The 26,638-nt window shown below is 33.6% G+C and overlaps 1 protein-coding gene across 2 annotated transcripts in view; it reads right to left on the bottom strand.

Annotated features, from left to right (window-relative positions):
* USH2A (usherin) overlaps positions 1 to 26,638 on the bottom strand; it is a 327,556-nt gene that overhangs the window by 250,037 nt on the left and 50,881 nt on the right. For both annotated transcript variants that reach the window (XM_056815925.1, XM_056815924.1), the window contains exons 7-8: positions 17,409 to 17,577; positions 913 to 1,134 (exon numbers count right to left, since the gene is read on the bottom strand). In XM_056815925.1, the coding sequence (XP_056671903.1) occupies positions 913 to 1,134; positions 17,409 to 17,577 (391 nt within the window). The remainder of the gene's footprint in view (positions 1 to 912; positions 1,135 to 17,408; positions 17,578 to 26,638) is intronic.

Consider the following 26,638-nt stretch of genomic DNA (forward strand, 5'->3'; position numbering starts at 1 on the left):
GTATAAAAAAACCCAGAATCGATCCCTTTGAGGAGGCAGCTTTCCATCAATGCTGTCTTCCCAGCCAAATTCAACATTATCTTCTAAATGAATAAATTTATCTTTTTATTTTTAAGCTAAGTTTTGGAATCTTGCATTCTTGCAAAGGGTATTCATCTCAAGCCCTGTAAGAATTAAAATTAAATCTCAATAATAAAATGTTATATTTTAGGAGATTTGTTAGGGATCATTAGAAATAAAGAAATAAAAAGGTAACAAATAAAAAGACCATGTGGCCATGGCTGATCAATCAGTTCAGAGGGCTTCCTTACCATTACCAAGCTCACTATCATCAAGCCAAAGAGCAAGGGACCCTCCATGTCCCTGCCTAATATCCCCTGTTTATAGGAAGTATGTAATGACAGGAAGTCAGTGGGATCAAGGGAAATGTAGTTCTTTTGTAGGGTAACAGATTTTCAATTATACATTCACCCCTGAGATCCATGGAAGACTAGTCTCTCCAATGGAGCTTGTAAACATAACCAACTTTTAAATTACAATAATTTGGGGGATAAAAGGGAAAAGAACAAACCCATAATTGCTAGGCTCATTTACAAAAAGCCAGTTAGGAGGCAGTCCCCTTTGGCATAAGAGTATACATACAAAACAAATGCATTCACACAGTTCAAATCACCACATCCCAAAGTTTACCCTGAATCTTCTGATGCAGTGTGTGGTCTGTGGAGGCATCTTCATAGTGCCTTCTCCAGACAGTTCACTTTTTGGATTTGCATGTTTCTTATTCACAAATTACTCTCAAAAGAATTTAAACTTTGGATTTTAGAATAATTATACAACCCCAGGGGTTCACCTCAAGCCCCCTCCCCCCACAACACTATGATGTTACAAATACATATTAAAGGACCACATTACCTGGAAGGCTGATATGTACGCTGCCCTCTTCTTCACCACCACAGCAGACTAATTCTTTGCTCACCACCTTTCCACCACAACACTGTTGCTTATAACCATCATGCAATACCCCAGCACAGCAGATCTGGTTTCCAGAAGTAGAATATGGGATATTCTTGCAGCAAGTATCCCCAATGCCAACTGAAACCCTTTTGTATTCATCATCTAGGCAGCATATTTCACCTGTTGATTTAGGATAAAACCAAAGATAATAAGGATTAGAGAAATCTGTCTTTTTGATGTCATGATATTAACCTGAAACTAATAAAGACATCTAAATTTTTGCTTACAGAAAAGGTTATTATCTTGCAGAAATTATAATAAAAAGAAATAGCTTCATTCTACTGGGGCTATATTATCAAAGCTTAATTATTGAATTGCAGTTAAAGAAAATAAGTTCCAATATTTATCAACTTTCTACTGTTTGTAGGACATTATGCTGGACAATGTAGAAGACACAATCTTTGGACCATACTTTCATTATGTAATATATAGGTTAGAAAGGGGATATAATTATAACACAGATAAATATAATACATAGTATTACAGAATAAGTGAACTAGATAGTTATAGGATAAAATGTTTTTTGAAATCTATGAGAGGCAATGTGTTATAATGTATCTGTAAGGAGATAATAATTGAACTGAATGAGCTGATAAAAGTACCAAGAAGGAAGCTAGGAAAAAGTCTTGGGCAGGATATATTTGATGATTCTACAAAGGAGGCTGAGAACATCAATAGAAAGAAGACACATGAAAATCCACAAATTCAATGAGAAATTAACCAGGAGGGGGGCACAAACACTTTTCAAAAGCAACAGAAAAGTCAAGAAGTGTGAGGCAATTGGGTTTAGGCAAATAGGCATTTGGATTTAGGAACTGAGAGATCTGTGCCATCTTTGGAAATAATAGTTTTAGTTGAGCCCTGAGGCTGGAATCAAGAAGAAATGTAGACTACTTGGGCACAAAACTTTTTCTAAGAGTTTTCTTATGAAAGAGAGAAAAGATAAAATTTCATAGCTTGAGGAGATGATGAAATCAAATCAAGGGAGTGTAATGAATTGACTGGGGGTCATTGCATTTGTAAATATGCAGTATTTGAAGCATAGAGTACTTTGGGTGGTATAAAATAAGGCAACAAGGTTGTACCAGGCCTAGAATGCTGGGTAAATAATTGGTAAAATTATTTGAACATTATCGAGAAAGCACAAGGAACCAAACACAAGCCTGTAATTTGAAAAATATACTTTTATAATAAATGCTCTTGAAGATGATGGAGTTGAAATGTGTAAGTTCAATGCAATATACATTTCTAAATTTGCATGTTCTATTGGAGAGTTTAGTTGCAACTATCAGTTTACTTGAATTTTAGTAGCAAAGGAAACTAACTTCTAGACTAGCAATCTTTGTCTTTGGCATTGTATGGGACAGTGTGAGTATTAGCAATTCTATAAAACAATGAACATAACATGTAAAAATAACTTTATCAGGTGAAGCAGCAATCAAAAAGGCAAGAAGAATTCAAAAAAGATATTCATCAGTTTAGATACTTGAGCAATATTTCCCTGACTTCCTCAGAATCTAATTTAGTTACTGATGGAAGAAAGGCCTTAATAACAGGGAATGTGGGTTACATCAATGGGAACTAAAACTGATTTTTTTAAAAGGGCTATTAGACATAAGATACAAAGGATCATTCACCTTCTCATTAACCTCTCAAAATGGGATCCATTCCAAGCCAGGCTTGAAAATGTTTTCTCTCTGAAAGCTACCATGCATTCTTACCAGTTAATTGTTATCCTTATCAAAGAATGACCCACATTAACATTTAGCTTGGGGTTATTAGCATATTTATTCAAAAAAGGGAAAAAATGACCAGTATTGTTCATGCTGGTATCCTCTAGTATAAGGTGGTGTGTGTGTGTGTGTGTGTGTGTGTGTGTGTGTGTGTGTGTGTGTATGTGCACGCGCGTGTGAAGAAACTAAGGAAAAGGGGAGGTAGAAAATGCAGGAGTAGAACAGACTGAAATAAATATTATTGAGCAAGTTACTGATTAATCCACATATATCAAAATGCCTATCCAGTTCTCAGTCTCAAATAGGCAGAACCCTGATCTGAATGGCTTTCAGATAAGAGATGGTTTAGGGTCACCATGCTTTCTTTTCTGGTGTAAACAATGTTAAACTAGTTAACATAGATATTGGATGAAGATAGAGGTCAAAGAATATAATCTCATCATTTCAGTACATTGAGATTAATGAGACTGGCAAAACACTTTCTCTGATTCTTTCATGTGATGGCATTTTTCTGATGACATCATGCTAGGCATTCTAATATTGTGATATATGAATTACTTTGCAAAGGAATTGGAACTTGGGGTATGCTGAATGGTTTGGCAGAAATTCAAAGACTTCAGAGCAGAGGGAGTATGTGCCAACCCATGGGCAATGCAGTTTCTTTAGCTCTTGACCTGAAAATTACTTGCAAAGAGGTTTGTGTAACTAACCACCTAATGCCAAATCTTCTATGGGCCGTCAAGGTCCATTTAATTATTGCTTTGGGGGTTTCCAGTAAATAAGATTAGGAGGGAAAGTACTTTTAAAATAGCTTTTCTTAAAATAAAAAGAGAAATGCTTCTTTTGGTTCTGAAATTGACACTTTACCTTAAGGTTAGGAAAGGTTATAGAAACCACCTTGCATAACAGCTCACAACACTAATAGAAGTGATCACTTGTTTTGTGGGAGAGAGGGAATTTTTGGAGCTTAAAAAGTTGGCTATAAATTCTAACTTCTCTGTATTTTTTCAATGTGATGTTGAATTAAAGGTACTAACCTTTGGTTAGGTCCCTTTCTTAGGTGGAAACTGAGGATAAAGTGATCAATAGCAGCCTCTCCCTCTCTCCACAACTCCTGTCCCCATACTTATTGTTCTTCAGTTGTATTAAAGTAGGGAAAAAGACATAAAGTATAATAAAAAGGTTTCTAATTTATGTTAATTTATTAAAGGCTGAATCATAGAAGAAAGAATGTAGTGATAGTGAGGTAACGTGTTCTAATCTTGCTTCTTCCACAAGTGATAACCTTGAACAGGTGATTTATCCTATTATCATACCCATTTCCTAAAAGGTAAAATAAAGGAGAATTCAACAAGATAGAGAGGTAAGAAATGAGTTGCTATTAGGCTTAGCTACTACTCAGCACATCAAAACAATAAGAAACAATTCAAATAATACATTCAAAAAGGAAAAATGGTCACAAAAAGGAAATTGTTACAGGAATAAATAAGTCATGTTACTCGCCTTTTGCCTATCATTTCCTTGTGGTTAAAACTCTTTGAAGCTTTGGTAATATCAGACAGTAGCTCTTCAAGTATATATTTGATATCACTTTGGCTAGACATATCTCGTCTCCTGACTCTAGTGAGTTGAAGTGAGCATTTATTCTCTTGTTACAAGAAGTGAAATGGAGAATAAATGCTCAACTATTGTGAAGTATATAGAAATTGAACAATGTAGGACTTTTTATGGTATATAGAACAGTAATGGATGGATCAAGAGAAGATTTTTTAGGAAAGTGGAAGACTGTCATTATATAAGCAGAAAGAAAGCAGTCAGTATATAGGAAGATAATGAAAATTAGTTAGAGTGGAAATAATAGAGAAGGCAATCTTATGCAGGAGACAAGAAAGAATAGCATCAAGGATATCTGTATAGAAGTGGTTAGCCTACATAAAGAGAGGGGATACTTTTTCATGAGAGAGAGGGTTGAAAGAAGAGATATTTGTAGAAGGTTTCTGAGTGAGGGTGAGGTAAGGAGGAAAGGAGAAAGAGGAGGGGAGAATGGAAGTCCTTGGATGAGGAGCCTCAATTTTTTCAAATTGAGGCAAATATGAGGCAAAATCCTCAGCTCAGAATTTTGTTAGAAAGAGAACCACAGAAAGTTTGAAGAGGATAGAAAAAAATCTTCACACTTTTTTCTGTAGTTACTCATTTAATGAATCAATTAGGGAACTATAAAAGAATTGTATTGCTTCCTTGAGGAGCCAGTTGAGATTATGTAACTTTGTAGTGGATTCAGTCAACTTGGTTTTATGAGAGTTATCAAATCTTAGACCTTGTAAATACATGACTGATCAATGGAGAATCAATGGAGATCAAAGGAGAAGGCCTTGACTGTAGAGGATAATGAAGAGTTGAATTTGTTCATTAGAGAATGGACATGGATAATGGTGGAAAATAAAAGCTGTAGAGAGATGATATTAGGGAAAAGAACTGAGGGGTGGAATGATCTGAGATCACAATGACATTTTTTCTTTTTTGTAACTTTTAAATTTCTTGTCAGATTCATTGGTTTGTTTCCCCCCCCCTCTAATTTATTGATGTAAATATTCAGAGATATAAATTTCCCCCTAAGTATAGCTTTGGTTGCATTCCATAAATTTTGGTATGTTGTCTCAGTATGTTGTTTTAGTATTGCATAATTATCTTAATTAAATTAGTGATTGTTTATCTAATTCAACTTATTCTCTAGAGTTTATTTAATTTCCAATGAAGTTTGAATTTATCTTTACTTTATTTAATGTAATTTTAATTGCATATTGAACTGAAAAAGAAGCATTTACTATTTCTTTTCTGCATTTGTTTGAGGTTTTAATGCCCTAATATATGGTGTGCAATTATTCTAAAATTCAAGGTTTAAAATATTTGGAGGAATTTCAGAAAAGAAACTTGTCAACATCCTGAATCAAGAAAGTGGATCCTTTTGGAGAAGGTGCTATAAACATGCCTGAAGAAGCCACAACTGCATCAAAAGATCCAGAATTAACTTTGGGATATAATGAATTGAATTGAAGGGGGTTGAACATACTTATTCTGAATGCAAACTCTACTGCCAAAGAGGATTGACCCCTAATTGGCATTTTGTCAATGTGTCTATCAATCAGTTTTTGTATTTTACTCTCATTTCTAACTAATGTAACTTACTTTTAGAAAAATGCAATATTGTATGTACTTTTAGTTAGAAGATATTTAGTTGTAAGATATATTTAAATGATCCATTGGGGAGACAGGTCTCCCAAAGGATCACAGGGGTATTGTGTCAAGGAAGTTCATCCCCTTCCCTTCCTGAGTAGCTTGATCTGTCTGTCAAATATTCCTGACATAACACAGTTGCGCCAGGTTTGCTTCCCTCTATGTGCTGTACGTCAATAAAAGTCAAGAATTTGGGCTTGTGAAGGGAGGAGAACCAAGAAGAGAACAAAGAAGGAAGAGGTCAGGAACAGAGCAGGCAGGTGAGAGGGAAGGAGAAAGAAACATGGAGGCTAGGGACCACGTGGTCAGTTTACTTATAGGAATGATTGTCCACCCTTTCCAATAAACTTTATAAAATATATATCTGGGTATGAATATTATTTAAATTCTTACAATGGCCAATTAAGTGTGGGTTCCATGTACTGAGAAAAACATATTCTTTTCTATTTTTATTTGGTTTTCTTGAGATATTTGTCAGATTTAACTTTCCTAAAAATTTATCTGTTTCTTTAACATCTTTCATGTTTATTTTTTGGTTAGATTTATCTAAATTTGAAAGGGACAAGTTGAGGTTCCCAAATAGTATAGTTTTATTGTCTATTTTCTCTTGTAAGTCATTTTACTTTAAAATTTTAGATGCTGTAGCATTTTGTGTATATATATGTATATATATGTTTAGTATTGATATTGATATAAAACTCAATTGTCTTTGCTATCTTTTAGCAAGACAATCTTCTTTTTCCTCTTTTAATTAGATCTATTTTCCTTTAGATTTATGTGAGATCACGATTGCTACTCCTGTTTTTGTTTTGTTTTGTTTTTACTTTAGCTAAAGCATAATACATTACTTTGTGTGTGTCTCTGCTTTAAATGTTTCTTATACACAAACATATTGTAGGATTCTGGTTTTTGAGTCATTCTGCTTTTAGGTTCCTTTTTATGGATAAGTTAATCTCATTCACGTTTACTATTATGATAATTAACTTTGTATTTCACTTTATCTTATAATTGCCCTGTTTTTCCTTTCTTTCTCTCTCCTTTCATTCTGGTCCTCCTAATAAGTGATTTCTTCTGAGTACCATCTCTTTAAACCGAGATTCCCTTTTTTCAGTCCCACTTTGCTCTTCTCTTAGCCCTGTCCCTTTTTTTTTTCTTCCCTATGGAGTAAAATTTATTTATATATCCAACTGAGTGTGTTTATTATTCCCTCCTTGAGCCAAATTTGAAGAGAAAGGTCAAAATGTTGCTTGCCACACCCTCCCATCTTCCCCTCCATTATAATAAGTCTTTCACACATTTTTTATTTGAGGTAATTTACTCTACTTATTATCTCTCTTCCCTCTTCTCCCATTGCTGTCCTCTTTCTCATCTCTTAGTTTTGTCTTTTTGGATGACATTCCATTATAGTTAATTCAAATTTATATCCTATCTCTATGTATATTCCATCTATTTGCCTTAATATTGATAAAATTCCCAACAATTAGAAGTATTATCTTCCCTTTCCTTGTAAGAATAGAAATAGTTCAGACTTATTGAATCCCTTATAATTTTTCCTTCCTTTTTACTTTCTTGTATTTCTCTTGAATCATCTGTTTGAATGTCAAGATATTTTTGTAGTTCTGGTCTTTTCATTAGGAATTTTTGGAAGTTCTCAATTTCATTATTTATTCATTCCCTCTCTGAAGAATTGTACTTATTTTTGTTTGTCATGCAATTCTTGGTTGTACTCTTATCTCTTTTGCCTTCCAGCATATCATATTCCAGGTTCTTTGATCACATTGTAGGAGCAACTAAATGTTGTGTTACTCTGACTGTGGCTCCATAATATTTGAATACTTTCTTTCTGGCTGTTTATAGTATTTTCTCTTTTTTCTGGGAGTTCTGGAATTTGACTAGAACATTACTGAGATTTTTCATTTGCAAGTCTCTTTCTGGAAGTAATGTGTGGATTCTTTCAATTTCTATTTTACACTCTGATTCTAATATATCTAAGCAAGTTACCCTGATATTCTTGAAATACAATGCCCAGGTTCATTTTTTGATGATAGCTTTCAGGTGGTACAAAAATTCTTCAATTATCCCTCTTTGATCTTTTTTCCCCAGGTTGGTTGTTTCTCTGATAATGCATTTCATATTTTCTTCTTTTGATTTGGATTGTTTCTTGATGTCTCATGGAATCATTAGCTTCCATTTGGCCAATTCAATTTTTAAACAATTCTTTTCTTCAATGAGCTCCTGTATTTTCTTTTCCATTTGACCAATTTTTACATTTAAAGGAGTTGTTTTCTTCTGTAAATTTTTGTATATCCCCATTTTTTTGTGCTTTCTTTATCAAGCTGTTGACTCTTATTTCATTATTTTATTGTATTGTTCTAATTCTTTTTCTCAAATTTTCTTTTCTCTTATTTGATTTTTAAATTCTTTTATAAAAACCTCTTCCAGAAGTTCTTTTTGGGTCTGACTCTAATTCATATTTTCCTGTGAGGTTTCACTTGAAGCCTTTTTGACATTGTTTTCTTCTAGTTTGGGGTCATGATCCTTCCAGCCACCAAAATAACTTTATATAACTGGTTCTTGTTTGTTTTTGTCTTGATTTTACTAATTTTTTCAGTTTATTATGCAAATTTTTGCCATATATTAAAATTAGACTCTTGTTCCTGGTTTGGAGAATTCACTATCCTAAGCTTCTTATTTTGGGGATTGGAATTTTACTCTTAACTTGTGGGAGTCTTAAGTTCTAACTTCTAGTTTGAAGTTGTGGGGGGGGATCTCATTTCAGGCTTGCACCAAAGGAGAGCCTCACTACTGGGTTGCCCTGGAGGTGTGTCCTTATTGGTATCTTGTGCAGAGTTGAGACTTGTGCTGTGGAGATGAGGCTATGATGCTGCTTCCTTGCTGCTGGTTTGCCCTGGAGGTGTGTTCTCTCTGGTACTTTGTGAAGGGTTCAGATTGGGGTATTGCCTATCCTGTCTCAGGGCTGCTGTGGAAATGAGGCTATGATGCTGGCTTGCATAGAAGGGCACCTTGGCTTCCAGTTTGCCACTCAACCGAAACATCTCTGCTGCATTTTCTTGGGAATAGGACACTGCTAGTGCCCTGTGGAGTGGGGGTCTCGCTGGTGGCCTATACTTGGAGTTGGGGTTCTGCTGCAAGTCCATGTCTGATTGACTAACTACTACTTTTACTGGGCTGCTGTTGATGTTCTTTGGGTTGAGGCTTCTCTGCTGTAGGGGTGGGGCTTCTTCCCTGTCTCCTCTCCTTGGGTGCTGCCTGCCCTGGCTTGGGCTGCTTGCTCCTGACTGAGATTCCCTTCCATCTTAGGGAGACAAGTCTTTTCCTGCTGATTCTCTGAGTTCTTCTGGATAGGAGAATGGTTTCATTGCTTCAAAATTGGGCAAAAGCTTTGTTTTAAAGTGGTTTGGAGGGGAATTTGGGAAAGATCAGGCAAGTTCCCTACTTATTCTGACTTTGCACCAGAAGTATAAATTAATAAAATATCATCTAATCAATGAGTTCTCAATCCATGTGGGATATCCCATCTAGCTTTCTACTGGGAAACCTAGTCCTACCCTGTGAGGTCATCCTACCACTTGCCCCTCTCATTCTTCCTTCCTCCCTATGAGGAACAGATACCTTCCAGACTCAGATATGCAGAGACAAAGACCATCTTGACATAATTAATGCATGTAGGTCTGGTGCTCTGATCAAAGTCTCATATAGTGATTGGTAATTGAATAGATGAAAACTCTCCTAATCAGCTAAATCTAAATAGTTCCAGACCACAATTCAAAGATCACAAAGCTCCAGTTATTGCTTATTGTCCCTCAGACATAATACAAACTTTATTGTTTGGTATGGATAAGCCTTCACAATATGACTCCAACTTATCTTTCCAGGATGTTTACACACTACCTCTCTTTCATGAACTTCAGTCAAATTTTCTTCTCTGTTCAACATAAGCATCAGATGTCTATTGTCTCTCTTCCTCTGCTTACAATGTCACTCAGCCTTTGAATGACTTTACTTTTACCCTACAACATGTGTTCTAGTACTAATAAAGAAATGAAATTTCAAGCCTCAGATATATTAATTAAAATTCTTCTCTGACTCCATCTTTACCTCTAATTCTTGCAATCATTAAACCCCAATTCAAGTTTATGTCCTAGGCCAGTCTTGATTTTCCCCACCCTCAATTATTTTGTATTTATCAGTATATATTTTAAATGGGTTTATCTGTGAACATGTTTCTTCAAATCATTAAAAAGCAAAATTGTTCAGGTAATTCTACCATTATATCCCTAGCACTTAACATAGTGTTGAAATATAGTAGGTGCTTAATAAATCTTATCTCAATTGATAGGGACAAGACCTGAGAGGGTGGGCCCCAGATGGGAAAACCAAGTCAAGCTCTGTTTCTGTAGTGTTAATTCTCAGGAGACATGATGTATGTTATCCTAGAGAGAGGAATGTATAACAGATGTATTATAATGGGTTATTTTGGGGATTAGACAACTCAGAAGTACATTTTCTCTGAGAAAGGTTCATATTTTTCAGGACCATCTCCTATTCCAGAGGAAGAGGTTAGCCTCTAAATGTTCTCTTTCAAAAGGTATACAGATAGGGCTAGAGAGGACTTAGTTCTAAAGGACATTTTGACATTAAGATGAATGGGGTGGGGAATGAATAGAGAATAAGGAATAAGCAAGGAACAGGACCAAATCCTATGACTTTAGGATACAGAAATGCAACTTCTTAAAGAACCCTACTGTCTCTTTCACAAATGAATATTTCTAGGAATGATATTCCTCAGATAAAACTTTTATAAAAAGAAGAGAAATGAAAGAGAAGAGACTTGTAATTTTACCAACAGGTATGCTGATTAAATGAGGAAAGAAATATATATTTTTTAGACTTGAGCTCCACAAAGACCCACAATGGGAAAAATATGGTGGGAAACAGAATATATTTTAATTTGGAAATATTAAATAAAAAATAAAATATAACACAGAAAATATCAGCATGCAGTTTCTAAACTGGCCTGTGACCCATTGGGATACTTATATACTTTTTTCTTGTTCAATCATTTCAATCATGTTCTACTCTCCACAATTCGAGTAAATTTTCTCAGCAAAGATGCTGGAGGGTTTGTCATTTTCTTCATAAGCTCATTTTATATGTGAGGAAGCTTAGGGAAACAACATTAAGTGACTTGCCTGGGATCACAGCCAGTAAGTACCTGAGGCCAGATTTGAACTCAGGAAGATAACTTTTCATAACTTGAGACTCAGTGGCTCCCATTTCTATTTGGGTTTGATAAAAACTAAAACAGGATGTTCTAGATATATCCTAGAAGGTATTACTTCATTTTATGTTCATGACATCTTTGGAACATAAAACACTATTATTATCCCCATTTTAAAGCCAAGAAAACTGAAGTAGAGATTCAAAGTTTCAGTACAACTGAATAACTTTCAACTTAAGAGAATGAATGAGGGTGATGGACATAAATAGTGTAGCTTACACTTATCTGAGCTGAGAAAGCTAAGTAAGAGAGAATAACAATAATAGAAATGCAAAGAAATTGTCAGTGAGCAGAAGAAATAGGAGCAGAGTTTATGGGAGGAAACCACAATCATGTCAGTAAAAGGGAGATATTTAAACATGAAGAAGATATTTAAATGTGGAAGGAAAAACATAATTTGAGGGAAAAATACAATCTTAGTAATAACTGCTCTAAATCTGAATGGATGAAACTGAATTTTTAAAGTGATTAAATCAGTTAAATGAAAGTGAAAAGAAAAATGAATAAGAATATAACCTAGCCACAAACATATGCAGAGTAAAGAGAAGTCTATTACAAAATTGAACATGCCTGAGAAGATTCCAAGAAGAGCAAGAATTATGTTTCTGAAAATAATCATTAAAATAATATCATAAGAGAAACAAAGAACAGTTATGTTATAATTGATTAAGGGTATTACAAAAATTAAATAATATCATTACATATCTATGTGTATTTATACATATACACACACAACGATATAGTGTCTGAAGCTATTGAGGGAAAAGGTTGATGAATTACAAAAGGACATGGCTGTCAATACAATGATTCTTGAAGACTTTAATATTCTTCTTTCCAAGCAAGGTAAATTCAATAAAAAGACAAACAAAAAGGAAAATAGAAAACAAAATAGTTTGCTGGAACAATTAGACATGAAAGAAATATAGAAATTTTTAGATTGGAATATTAAAGAATATAGATGTGTCAACTTCAATGGCAACATTACATTTATCATACACAAGAAAATAAAGATAGACATAAATTGTAAATATCATCACTTAAATCAAGTAGAGTAGAAAGTTTTGTTTCTTTTTGACCCTAATAGTCTTGAATCTATATCATCTGATTGAGTAGTAGTAACTCTTTACTGTCTATAAATACTTTTTCTGTCTTAATGATGAAATCCTTAGAAGTTATAAGTATAATCTTTCTATCTAGGAATATAAAGAGTTTCACCCTATTGAATTCCCTCTGATTTCTCTTTTCTGTTAATCTTTTTATGCTTCTGTTGAGTCTTGTATTTGATAGCAAAATTTTCTATTCAACTCTAGTCTTTTCATTAAGAATATTTGAAAATCCTCTATTTCATTGAATATCTATTTTTTCTCCCTTGAAGGATTATGTTCAGTTTTCCTGGGTAGATATTTCTTGGCTATAATTCTAGCTCCTTTGCCCTCTAGAATATTACATTCTAAGTTCTCTTTAATATAATTTATTAATATAAAAGCGGCTACATTTTGAGTTATTATGAGTATGGACTCATGATATTTCTTTCTGACCTTACAATACTTTCTTATTGACTTGAAAGCTCTGGAGTTTGTTACAACATTCCTGAGAGTATTTGGATCTCTTTCTGGAGAAGAATAAAGGATTCTTCCAATTTCTATTTAATCTTTGGCTATAGAAGTATAATTTCTTGATAGATAATGTCTATGCATTTTTTTAATCATGACTTTCAGGTAGTCTAATAATTCTTAAATGATCTATCCAAAATCTTTCTTTCAGGTCAGTTGTTTTTCTGATGGGATATTTCACATTTTCCTTTATTTTTTTTCATTCTTTTGATTTAGTTTTATTATCTCTTGATGTCTCACTAAGTCATTATATTTCACTTGCCTAATTATAATTTTTATGGATTTATTTTCTTCAGTGAGTTTTTGTACCACCTTGCCTATTTGGCCAATTCTACTTTTTAACCACTTATTTTCTTTCATGAGTTTTTGTACATTTTTTTCCACTTTGTCAATTCTGATTTTCAAGGAGTTCATCTCATCAATGGGTTTTTGTGCCTTTTTCAACCATCTGACCTATTCTGTTTGTAAGATATTATTTTATCAGTATTTTTTGTACCTCCTTTCCCAAGCTATCAATTTATTCTTCATGATTTTCTTGCATCACTAATTTATGTTCCAAAATTTTCAACTTCTTCTCTTATTTGACTTTTAAAATGCTTTTCTAGGAATTCTTTTGGGACCTGACACCAATTCACATTTTTCTTTGAAACTTTGTATATGGTAGATTTGGCTGAGTTATTTTCTTCTGAGTTTGTATTTTCATATCCCCTATCTCCATAATAATTTTCTATGGTGATCTTTTAGAATTTTTTGCTCATTTCCCCAGACTTTCTCTTGACTTTTAATAAAAAAAAAACTTTTAAAGTTTGGCTCTGTTCCTGTGGTGATGGTAAGGGGTTGTATAATTGGGATTGAAGAACAGGGGATACTGAAGGTTTTATAACAGGTAATGGAGGAGTTGAAGGGAGAGAGGGAATATGGCTGTTGGTGAGGTAAAAGGAGAGAGATGCCTCCTGCTGAGAGGCTATTTTTGAAAAATGGGGTTCCTGAGAAATGGGCCACCTATAATAGCCTGAGGGGACATCTTCTCTATAGGATGATGTTGCAGATACCCCAGAGCACATAAGCACAGATCCTCCTGAGGGACAAGACTCCCCCCCAGACCAAGGTTGCCCAGCAGGGGTCCAAAAGGACTGTTTATAGTTGAATGGCTGTCCTGAGGTTCAGCTCCTTCTATATCCCCTGAAATGTTAGCCCTCTTATCTGACTGCGATAGTAAAATAAAGATAAATTTTAATAACAAGTTTGGATTGAGGAGGTATCAGGGAAGAGGGAAGAGGGATTTCCCTAGATGAGGTTTGAGTCTCTCTCAGCTTTTGAGCTAAGGCCAGACCTCACAGGCTGGTGGAGGGTTTCTTTTATTTCTGCCTATAATAATCTGTGCTAGTTTTCTTAAGTTCAAAGTCTTAGCAGTAGACAGCAAGATGGAGAAAAGTTCTGACTTTTAGAGCTGGTTGGGCCTGTGTCTTTGGGCTGACACCCTAAAGACCAGCCTTACTGTCCAAACTGCTTCCCTTAAATCCTTTTGTCCAATGAACGTGATCACAGGGATCCAGGTAGAGCACACACTTGGGAAATTCAGGAATAGAGGCACTTCTATCCAGAGATAGAGAGTGAGACCTCCTTCCAGTTCCAGGACTAGGAAGAGAGTGCTAGTCACAAGACCAACTGCTACTTCCTTTGCCCCTTCCCCCACCAACTGTCAGTCTTGTCAATATCTTGTCTCTAACATTCCAATTGCTGTTTGTTTTAACTCAGTGGCAGAAAGTCCAGAACTTGCTTTAGTTTTCCTTTCCACACTATCCTGTGCTCTTGTCTATGAGGACTATAAGCATTTTTTCCTGCCCTATAACAGTGACCAGGGTTCTAGGTCCCATAAGGTCAGAAACCTACATTCTTGGGACTATACCCAGGGCTACCATCTGCATCTGGGTATGGGTAATGCTCAGAACCCTGCATCAAGTTTCTGCAAAGGGACCCCTGTAATCAACTTCTGACCAATTGTCTGACCCCTTTAATGTCTGGGGACTGAGCTCCAAAAGCCCTGTGACTGATTCAGCCAGCCCCTGCATCTATGATGGTTTGCTAAGGGAGCCTTCTCTGGCATGCTGGTCTGTGCTTTACTACCATCTTTGAGCAATAGACCTTTCCTGCTGACATTCTAACTTGTCTTTGATTGGAAATTTGTTTTACCTCATCTTTATGTGGGTTCTGTTATTTCAGAATTTGTTTTGAGAAATCAATTTAAAATTGTTTGGAGGAGACATTTGGTAGAGATCAGGTAGGTCCATGCCTTTTTTCCCACCATCTTGGCCCTGATCCCTCAGGATTCTCTACTTTCAAGGAGCTAAAATAGTATTTTATTCTTTAAACTTTGATTTTGCTCCAATTGAATGTTTGTAAAAGAACTACAAGGTAAATGCAGTTTTACTATTAGTAACCATGGTTTTCTACACTATACTTTGGTAAAACTCATTAATATGGTTTATGGAACAAAAATTCTATCATACAAATAGAAAAAGTTACATACAAATTGGTTGTATATAAAAATTTTTTTACAAACTAACTTGAATAATTTTGAGCATGATTTTTAACCACTGAGTTGGTCAGAACTTTTGGCATCATATTTTGGATATGGATTATATTAATTAGGGTTTGGAAAAAAATTATAATGAGTTGAGCATTAATGGTGGTTCTAATACTTTTTGGCTACATGATGTTGGGAAAACCATTCCCCTCCTCTAATGCTATTTCCTCATCTGAAAAATGAGGGTAATATTGAAGCATCTAGTTTTAGAGGTTAGTTTTTAGGCTCAAATGTGGTTAAATACTTAGAGTGCTTTATAAACCTTCAACCTTTTTATTAGTAGTAGCTATTATTATAGTACCTCTAATTGTAATTCAATGACAATGTTTAGGACCCTTCCTAAAGTGTCTTAAAAACTAAATTCCTCTCTCCCACAGCATTTTTAGGCTAATCAGTTTTGTCTCAAATAGAAAACATTTAGAAAAAAATCAATATTCTCTATGACTGCCAGGAAAAATAGTGTTACTTACATTGACAGCAAGAGAGGTGATATTTGAAAAGTCTGGAATAGACCTTTCCTAAATCTACATGCAAACATCTCAACACTGTTTAGAAATGCATTCTTGAGTACCATCACTGAACATTTTCTGTATGGTTATGGTTTATGATTTATAAACACATCTAGAAGATAGTGCTTTTCCTTCAACTAAAGAGAGGAGGTCAGAGGTAGTAATGGGCTAGGCAGATGATCAATGACCAAATGATCAATTATTAGTAATAATATTGACATCCTCAAAAGCACATGGAATAACTAATTCTCTTTCTATATCCAAGACCTTGGCAGTGGCAGGAAGAGGGAATACATTCATAATTCCTTCCTCTCCTCCAACATAATATATGTTGCCACAGAATTGGAGAGAACAAATTTAGTGATTATCAGTAAAATGAGATGAAGAAACAGTGGTTAGCACTTCATTGTGTCTTGACAGCAAGGCTTTTTATCCAGAGTCATTGGTTGAGTCAATAATATAGTCACCTTGATGTATTTCATTGTATTATTCAACCCAAGTGAGAAATACTTATTGCCCAAATTATGGTGTGCAGTTGGATGGGAAGTCTTGAATGAGTCAGTTAACTTATATATTGTTGATAGGCACTGAAAATCAATAATGAGATAGACCTAGAATTTAATAAGAGGAGAAGTACAGTATGGGTTACATTTGGGAAATTGAGCAGTAGCTTTAATGATCCCAAGTTTCTTTCTGACAGACACAAAAGAATTCATCTTTTAAACACTAATATTCTCTAAAAATGCTTTAGGTCACTAAATCATATGCAACCAAATCGCTAAAAAATAAAAATTTGAGGTCAACCAATGAATTATGGAAAGATGCACAGTTAGTATGAATAGAATGCAAGAAATTAACAGTGAAAAGTGGAATAAAATATCATCAAGGATATGTTCAGTTGGAGAAACTATAAATGAGATGAGAGCCAGGAATGAATAACAGACAGACAATCTAAAAGCTACTCCAGTATACACAGTTTCTATATGACCTAAAAGAGGATCTCCAGGGTACTCTAGGGAGGTTTTCTAGGAAGACATGAGGAAGAATTATACAGAATGAGAAGGCATTGAGTGGTTTCAACCTTACTTAGTGAGAAAAAGAAGTGTTTATACTGATGAGATAACAGATCCTTCAAAGTATCTGAATATTTAAAGCATATACAGTTACATTGTGTATATATCCCAACTTCTTGTTTCTCATTTTCAAAGTCTTTCACTAAAGCAAGAAGAGAAGGAATTTAAATGAAGGAGACAGGTTACATGTTATTGGATCTGGTTTGATGTGGAGTCATTTAAAACAATTAACTAAAATTGATTGGGGAGATTTCCAATGGATTAATGGAATTTATGGATCCATTTGCTTTTTCTGTCCCACAGTGCAAAAGAAAATTGACTAATTAAAAAAATGTTTTCTCACCTAGGAGGACTCTGGTATAATACCCTGAGCAGCACTGATATTTCGGTTGGATCTCATGCATGCGACCACCACAGCAAATTCTGGATGAATTAGGACCAAATGGGATATAATTATCCTCACAGCAAACATATCCAAGTTTGAGGTCATAAAGAATTCCATTGCAACAAACCTGAAAGTGTTTTTAAAAAATATGGAATATCAGCTAAACATGTTTGTATTGTTCCATAAAACCCCACAAGCCATTTCCTCATATGCCCTTGATCAGAGGGCACTTGATCAAGTGAAAACCAGAGACAGAATGATGCAACTTTGTTAAAATTGAGCACTCTCCAACATGATTAGGATTCAATAAATGACATCTGATAGCATACAGATTTTCTATTAGCCTTCAACGATGCTGACCTAATAAAATACTCTATAAATATGAATCATCTTTTGAATGTTTGTGTCTTCCTATGTGGAGTTGATTTAGATATGTAGATGAATGGTTTCCTTTAATATTTTTAATAAAACTTTAATGATTACACATTTAGTACAAAAACTCTCTAGAACTGTGGAAAGCATATTTCATTTTAATGTTTAGGTTTCTTTGTTTCATTTTAAAATAAAAATGAATATTGTTCTTCTTATAACCTTATTCATAATCATAATATTCAGACAATGTGATTTCAATGTAGAAAAACTTCTATAAATTGAGTATACAGAGCACAGGGCACCAATTTTTTAAAAAAGAAAATTTACATGGAAATGAATTTTGAAAAGCTCTTTTAACTCTGGATTTTCTTTAGGTACTGGGAAAGAAATTATATGCTTGAATAATCAAATAATTATTTGCATACTTACTTGTGGACAGAAAGAATAACATACTGTATACATAACAAATCATGCTGAACACTCACAGAAAGTTACTTCAGAATCTCTTCTCTGTATGGCTTACTTTAATTAGAATGTACACTTCCTGTGGCTAGATGAAAAATTCATTTGGGAGAAAAGCACTTGTTTTTAAGAGGTGTTATCCATTTCCCTCCTTTTGCATGTTGCCTACTTTATTTTGCATCCCTTGAGCCCTAATAAAGCTCATCACAGAAGAGAAATATGGAATATCTTCCTAGCACTTTAAAGGAAATATTAGTTGGCATGTATTTAATTTACTCATCAAATATCAGCAATACAAATATAAATTATTCAATTAAAAATCCAAAGCTATGTCTATTTAGGAAGAGGCAAATAATCAGAAATCAATAGAAAATACACCCAAACACAAACACAAAGTATGAAAGTTGGAAGGAGCTCACTGGCTTCTAGGTCAATCCAAATATAAAAAGAATCCTCCAAGGGTCATCCAGCCTTGGTTTGAAGACAATGCAACTAAAATTATGTTTTGTGTCTTTCACTGAAGATTTAAATTAATTCAGGGATTCTTCCCTTTAGCAACATGTCTTTCTTTTTGCCTATTAAAATTTGAAATATCAGTTATATAGCTCACATGTGTGAAGTTTATTCAGGAACTCAGAAACACATTTCCTTTTGTTTCTATTTACCCTCCTGCAAGTCTGTAGTTGTCATTTCAATGAGTTCGAGAACTCCTGGTAGGGAAATTTCCCCCCAAAAGAGGCAATTTGTCTCTTACCTTTTGGCCCTGAAAGAGTCATCAATTTGTTGAAATGTTAATTGACTTGACCAGGATCAAGTAGAGCATGTGGACTAAAGGCAGGTCTTCCCGACTTTAAGGCTAACCCTTTATCCCCTGAAATATATCTGCTAAAATGCTTCTCTTTGGTGAACACTACTATGCTACATATACAAACAGAAGCAGCTCATTGGTTTCTTTTTTTAAAGACCCAACTTAATCTAATCAAAATTCATTTAAAATTAGTCCTACTAATATTTGTTTGTCCCAGCACGATGTCCAATACTATTGTTATTTGTCTGCAAGAGTCATATAAATAAAATTCAATCTTAGGTTTGTCATTTTAGAGCTAGAAAGGAAGACACCAACACCAACTCCTTCAATTTACAGGAGATGAATTGATATCCAAGACCTTAATGTCTTGTTCATGAATACAGAAGTAGTAAATGGCAAACTCAGGATTTGAAAAAGGTCACTTAACTCCAAATCTAGAAGTTTTTCAACTACACCACCACATTGTTCTCAAACCTTCCCTATTTTAGTTTTTTTTTAAACCCTTACCTTCCCTCTTAGAATCAATACTGTGTATTGGTTCTAAGACAGAAGAGTGGTAAGGCTTAGCCAGTGGGGGTTAAGTGACTTGCCCAGGGTCACACAGCTGGGAAGTACCTGAGGTCAAATTTGAACCCAGGACCTCCCATCTCTGGGCCTGGAAAACTTGCCATTTAAATCATGTCTAATGATTCTGAGACATTGGATGGATAGCCTGCCATCACTCTTTCAGTAGCCTCAACCAAATGTTCTTTTTTAAAAAATAACATATATAATATTCCATTCTTAAAATAATTTTTGAAGCTATTATTATGCACAATAGCTCCATCATTTGCAACTTGTAAATTATGAAATGTACTTTTGGGGCAGCATTGTTAGGATCATCTCAAATTATTGGCATTTGTATTAAGCCTAAAGAATTTGCATTAATAACCTATAAAATAAAATGTAATCAGGTAATATTAGGACTGTAATAATAAGCAGATAGTAAAAAACAAAGACAAATGACTGGATTTCTCCTTTTTTCTAACTCCAGGAAGGAGGTTGTATATAATGAAAATGATAGCTAATATTTACATAGTACTTATTATGTGCCAGATACTGTGCCATATAAGCCCTTTACAATTATTAGCCTAATTGATCCTTATAACAATCCCAGGAAGTAGCTGATATTATTATGCCCATTTTACAGAGAAGGAAACTGAAGCAAACAGATTACATCATTTGTCCAAGGTCGCACATAAGACAAGTATGTGAGACCAGTTTTGAACACGTCTTCCTTATTTCTGGTTCAGTGTTCTATCAGCCATATTACCTAGCTCCCTAATAATAGTGTGAAGGAAAGTAAGGAATTCTTGGAGCCCTGTTTTCTGTATCACCAGGCATCAGATTTGGATATTTTCTTCATTTTAATTTCATTGAGGTGAGTGGTCCAAAATCTCAACGGTGAGAATTTTACTGTATAATTTGATGACAATGCCATGGAAAATTTTGGGGGGTTGCTGAAAAACACCTCTCATCCAAAAGAAAGATAATGATGAATGTGGTAGGGTTGGAAAGCAAATAAGATGAGCAAGCTCTGTGTGGGAGTTTAAAAGAGAAAACTCCTAGCTTTAAAATTCAATTTCAGAGTAGCATATCTAAGATAATTGAACTGGAATTTTCCTTCATTGGGGAGAAGGGTATTAGTTTCCTCTCTGAAAACAAATATACTAGTTATTTTTTAAAAGGTAGCACTTCCACTGAACTTCATCATGAACTTAGACCATTTTGAAGAATCCAAGTTTCAACTATATGTACACACACATACTTCCTACTATGTTATATCTAAAATATTCCTGAATTTGAGATGAAACTTTTTTCTCCTATCTTTTTTCTGGTGGGTGTGGAGAAAGGATGAAAATTCTCATGAAATGTATGATGGGCCCCAAAGAGAGAAAGTACAAATAATCATTTCTACTGTGACTTTGATTAGCTTACTTTACTCTCTACCTCTCATAGATCTTCCTTCTCCTTGACCTTTAAAATACCCATAAGGTTTTCTTTAGTGCATCATTTAAAAATGATTTCTCTTTATACTGCAATGTAACTACTGAATTATAGGTAACAGTCTGGTGTGATGTTTTCTTTTCAAGAATATTAGACAGTTTTTGCGTACATGAGTCTCAAAAGGGTGATTTAGCTTATCTCCTTTCCTTATCACTGTATTATACCTATAACTTTCCCCCATAAGTGACAGACTATATAAATTTTAGTTGTGGTGGGATATTCCATTTTTGTCCTTAATTTTAAATAGATACAGTTGTAATTCTGTCCTGTCAAGTAAATTATTTAATTTTAAAAACCACAATAAAACTCCTATTCACATAGCATTAAGGATTTTGTTTTATTTTAAATATTCTTTCATTTGTCCATATGAAACCTTATTTATTACATTGGCTAGTGAGTGTATTTTTTAATTTTATTTTTTCCAGATTACATGTTAGCATAGTTTTAAATATTTGTTTTCTGGCATTTTGAATTACATGTTGTTTTCTCCCACTTTTCCCCAAGAAAGCAGGTAATATGATATAGTTTGTTCATATATCATCATACGATACATATTTTCATATTCCTCATGTTCTGAAACAAGATACATACTGCTTGCACTAAAGAAAAATTCATAGAAGAAATAAGTTTAAGGATATTTCATTCTGCATTTAGACTCCATCTGTTCTTGTATGTCAAAGAATTTCCTTTTTTATCATGAGTTCCTTGCATTTGTCCTGGATTTTTGACTTGCTCATAATAGTTAAGTCATTCATGGTTGACAATCATAAACTTTTGTTTTAACTATGTACAATGTTCTTCTTCTACTCATTTCACTTTGCTTCACTTCATATGTATTTCCATGTTCTTTTGTGATCATCTTGTGTGTCATTTCTAAAGGCACAATAGTATTCCATTACAAACTTATATTATAACTTGTTCAACCATTCCCTAACTGATGGACATCCCTTAAGTTTCCATTTCTCTGACAACACAAAAAGACAAAAAGAGTTTCTATAAATATTTTTGTTCAAGTATGTTATTTTCTCCTATCTTTAATCTCTTTCAGATACAGACCTAATATTGGTGTTGCTGAGTCAAAGGTTATTCACAGTTTAATGGCGTTTTGGGCACATTTCCAAATTGCTTTCTAGAATAGATCAGTTTCCAGCTTTACCAGCAGTGTATTAGTATCCCAATTTTCCCACATCCCTGGAAATGTTTATCTTTTTCCTTTTTTGGCATGTTAGCTAGTATGGTCATTGTGTGTTGAGTGCCTAATCTATCTAATTGGTCCTCCATTCTATTTCTTAGTACTAGGCTGTTCTAATGGTTGCTGCTTGACAACATGGTTTTAGATCTAGTATAGCTAAGCCACCTCCCTTCATATTTTTTTAAAAGAATTTCCTTGATATTCTAGGTCTTTCATTCTCCCAGGAAATTTCAGTTATTAATTTTTTTAGACCAATGAAATAAATTCTGGATAGTTTGATTGGTAGGGCACTGAATAATCAAATTAATTTAGGAAGAATTATCATTTTCATTACATTGGCTCAGCCTACCCATGAGCAATTAATGTTTTTCCAATTGTTTAAGATCTGACTTTATTTGTGTGAAAAGTTTTGTACTTGTGACCATATAGTTCCTAGGTTTATCTTGGGAGGTAGACTCCCAGGTATTTAATATTGTCTCCAGTTATTTTAAGAATTTTTTCTTTATATATCTTGCTCTTATATTTTTATTGGCAGAATAGAGAAATTCTGATGATTTATGTGGGCTTATTTTATAATGTGCAACTTTAGTAAAATTGTTCATTGTTTCAATTAGTTATTTTTGGTTGATTTTCTAGGTATATCATCATATCATCTGCAAAGAGTGGTAGCTTTATTTCCTCACTGTCTATTCTAATTCCCTAAGTTTCTTCTTCTCTTATTGCTACTGCTAGCATTTCTAGGACAATTTTGAATAGTAGTGGCTATAATGGACATTCTTGTTTCGCCCCTAATATTATTGGGACGATACTAGCTTATCCCCATTATAGGTAATGTTTGTTGATGGTTTTAGATAGATGCTATTTATCACTTTGAGGAACGTTCTATTTATTCCAATGTTCTTTAGTGATTTTAATCAGAATGGGTGTTGTATTAGTCCAAAGCTTTTTCTGTATCTAGAGAAATAATTGTATGGTTCCTGTTCATTTTGTTATTGATATGGTCAACTATGCTGATAGTTTTCCCAATATTGAACTAGGCCTACATTTCTGATATATTTTCCACTTAGTCATAGTGTAGAATCTTTGGGATATATTGCAATAATCTTTTTGCTTGTATTTTGTTTAAGATTTTTGCATCAACTCAGAGATATTGGTTTATAATTTTCTCTGCTTTTGCTACTTCTGATTTAGTTATCAATAAAATATTTCTGTCACAAAGGGAATTTGGTATAGTTCCTTCCTCCACTGTTTTTCCAAATAGTTTATATGGTATTGGAATTATTTGTTCTTTAAATGTTTGACATAATTCATTTGTGAATCAATCTCATTCTGGGACTTTTTTTCTTAGGGAATTCATTGACAACTAGTTCAGTTTCTTTTTCTAAGATGGGATTGTTTTAAGAATTCTATTTCCTCTTCTGGTATTTTGAGAAATTTATATTTTTAAATCCTGTTGTATTTCACTAAGAGTATCATATATTTTGGGCATATAATTGGGTAAAATAGCTCCCAATAATTGCTTTAATTTCCTCTTGTTTGTAATGTCACCCTTTTCATTTTTAATACTGGTAATTTCGTTTTCTTCTTTTTTAATCAAATTAATCAATGGCTTATCTATTTTGTTGATTTTAATATAAATAAACTTGTCTTATTCATGAGTACAATGATTTTCTTACTTTAAATGCTATTAAATTTCCTTTTATTTTCAGCACTTTCTAATTTGGTGTTCAATTTAATTTTTAATTTTTTCTAGTTTTTTTTTTTAGTTGCAAACCAGATTCATTGATCGGCTCTTTCTCTGTTTTATTGATGTAAGCATTTAGAGATATAAATTTTCCCCTCAGTATTGCATTAGCTGCATCCCCCAAATTTTGATATATTGTCTCCTTGTCATTCACTTTAATGAAATTGTAGATTATTTCTATGATTTGTTATTTGGCCCACTCATTTGTTGTTAATATATTTACTTTCCAATTAATTTTTAGGTTTTTTTTCTCTATCCCTTTGCTCAGTATAATTTTTATAGCATTATGGTCTGAAAAGGATACACCTAATATTTCTGCATTTGGTTGTGAGGCTTTTATAACCCCTTCTCTTTCTCTCTTTTCACTCTTTCCCTGTTCACAAATACTTTTGCTTCTGTTTATCATCCTCCCTGAGTTCCCCCTTCCTTTTGTCTGTTCCACTTTTAAAAATTTCCCTCCTCCTCTAACTTCCCTATTGGATAAGACAGATTTGTATATATATAACTAGAGTATTGAAGTTATTCCCACTTTGGGTCAATTCTGATGAGAGTAAGGTTTGAGCATTGCCTGCCACCTCTCATCTTCCCTTCTACCATATTGATTCTTTCATGCCTCCTCATGTGAGATAATTTATTTTCAACTATCTCTCCTTTTCTTTTTTTCCCAGTGTATTCCTCTTTCTTATTCCTTGATGTTTTGGGGGGATGTTACCCCAAAATATTCAACTTACTCTTTTCTCTTTGTCTATATATGCTCCTATACGTTGCTCTAGTAGTGATAAAATTCTCGAGTATATTCACCATCTTAATATTCTAATTATTTTAGGTATCAGGTACTTCAAGTATCATATATATCTTAAGCATCTTAGTAATAACCTTTAAACTAGTAAAATATAATCAGTTTAACCCCATTGTTTCCCTTGGTTACCTAAAAGTAATTTAATAATCTTAAGTAACTTTTGTACCATAAATATATTAAATATTCTATATACAATATTCCATGTAAACAATGTAATTATTTTAACCCCATTGTTTTTTCAGATTTTCATCCATTTTTTCATGCTTTTGAGGTTGTATTACTTTTCCTGTTGTCTTATAGTCATTAGCTTCCATTTGTCAATTCCAATTTTTAGAGAGTCATTTTCTTCTTTGTGATTTTATATTTCCTTTCTTATGGAGTTAGTTTCCTGTTTGAGGTATTATATTTTCTTTTTAGAGAACTGTTTTCTTTAGTAAGTTTTTGTTCTAAGTAGTTGATTTTTCTATCATTTTCTTTTCTAATTTTTTCTAAGTCTCTTATTTCCTATTCTGTTACATTCATTACATTCATTTCTACTCTTCTCCTAATGAGGCTGAACTGAGCCAGCTGTGTTCTTTTCTTTGCCTCTTGTGCTGTATCATGTCTGAGTTCCTCTGAGGCTTGTTCAGTGCTCTCTCCTTATACCCCAGTGAGATGAGTTCTCCTTACTATCCACGTTGTCCTGGACGAGAGCATTGCCTTACCCATTCTTCTGTTGTTTCTTCCCCCTCAAGATTTTTTTTGAGTTGTTTGTGTTCTTCTGTGGCCATTTGGAGAATGATTGGCAAACTCCAAGGATTTCTTATTCTGTCATCTTGGCAACCAGAAACCCTTCCCTCAACATTCAGTTTTAATAGACATTTTCCAAAACATTTAAAACAAACAAACAAACTTGGTTTCAATAGTTGAATAAAATGGGAGGTGAGAGAAAACATAATAATTTAAACCATAAAATACACAGATACACAAAACAATACCATGTACTAGCATAAATGCCTATGCAAATTATTAATTTGGTTCTGTAAGAAAATACCCTATACTAGAGTCAGTCTGATGTTTCATCATTGTAGACAAGTGACTTTGGGTTTGGAAAGGTATTATCAAATGAATGAAGGCTCAGGAAAAAATTCAGTATGTTTGTTTTAACCAAATAAAAAATAGATTGTATAAGTTTTAGTGCATTTCCCCTCAAATTACCTGATGATAAAATTTGAAATAATCTTTTTTTTGACATCAGCATGGTTTTAATGACATGGTACTAAGAATTTTAAGACACCCCATATAAAAAAGTCCTGAAATAGCACAAAAATGTGAATTGCTATCATGATTACTTTAGGAAAAGGTGCAACTTTTTTTTAGTCCACTGACTAAATTTAAGGAAAGGACTGAAATTACTCAATATTCACAAAATAAAATAAACCCTTAAGAAATTAGTTTTCTGGTCTAATTTATTCAAATTTATGTTTCAAATTGATCAAATTCAATGGATAATTCTATGACTCACCAATAAAATTTGTCATATAATACTATATAAAAATACCATAAGCTTTCACATTAATGGAAATAACATGATTAAACAAAATAATAAAGGCAAAGGCTATAAATGGCATAATTTTATGTGACTTTTCTATTTAAATCTTGTTTATTCAGAAAATATTCTAAGTATACATTTTCTATAATCTTTTCCCTAAGTAATAAACAGGCCTTGAAAGATATGTGTTATTACCTGGAAATATCAGAGTTTAAGTGTTTGATTTTCAAAAAT

Source organism: Monodelphis domestica, chromosome 2, assembly GCF_027887165.1.
Source record: "Monodelphis domestica isolate mMonDom1 chromosome 2, mMonDom1.pri, whole genome shotgun sequence".
NCBI lineage: Eukaryota > Metazoa > Chordata > Mammalia > Didelphimorphia > Didelphidae > Monodelphis > Monodelphis domestica.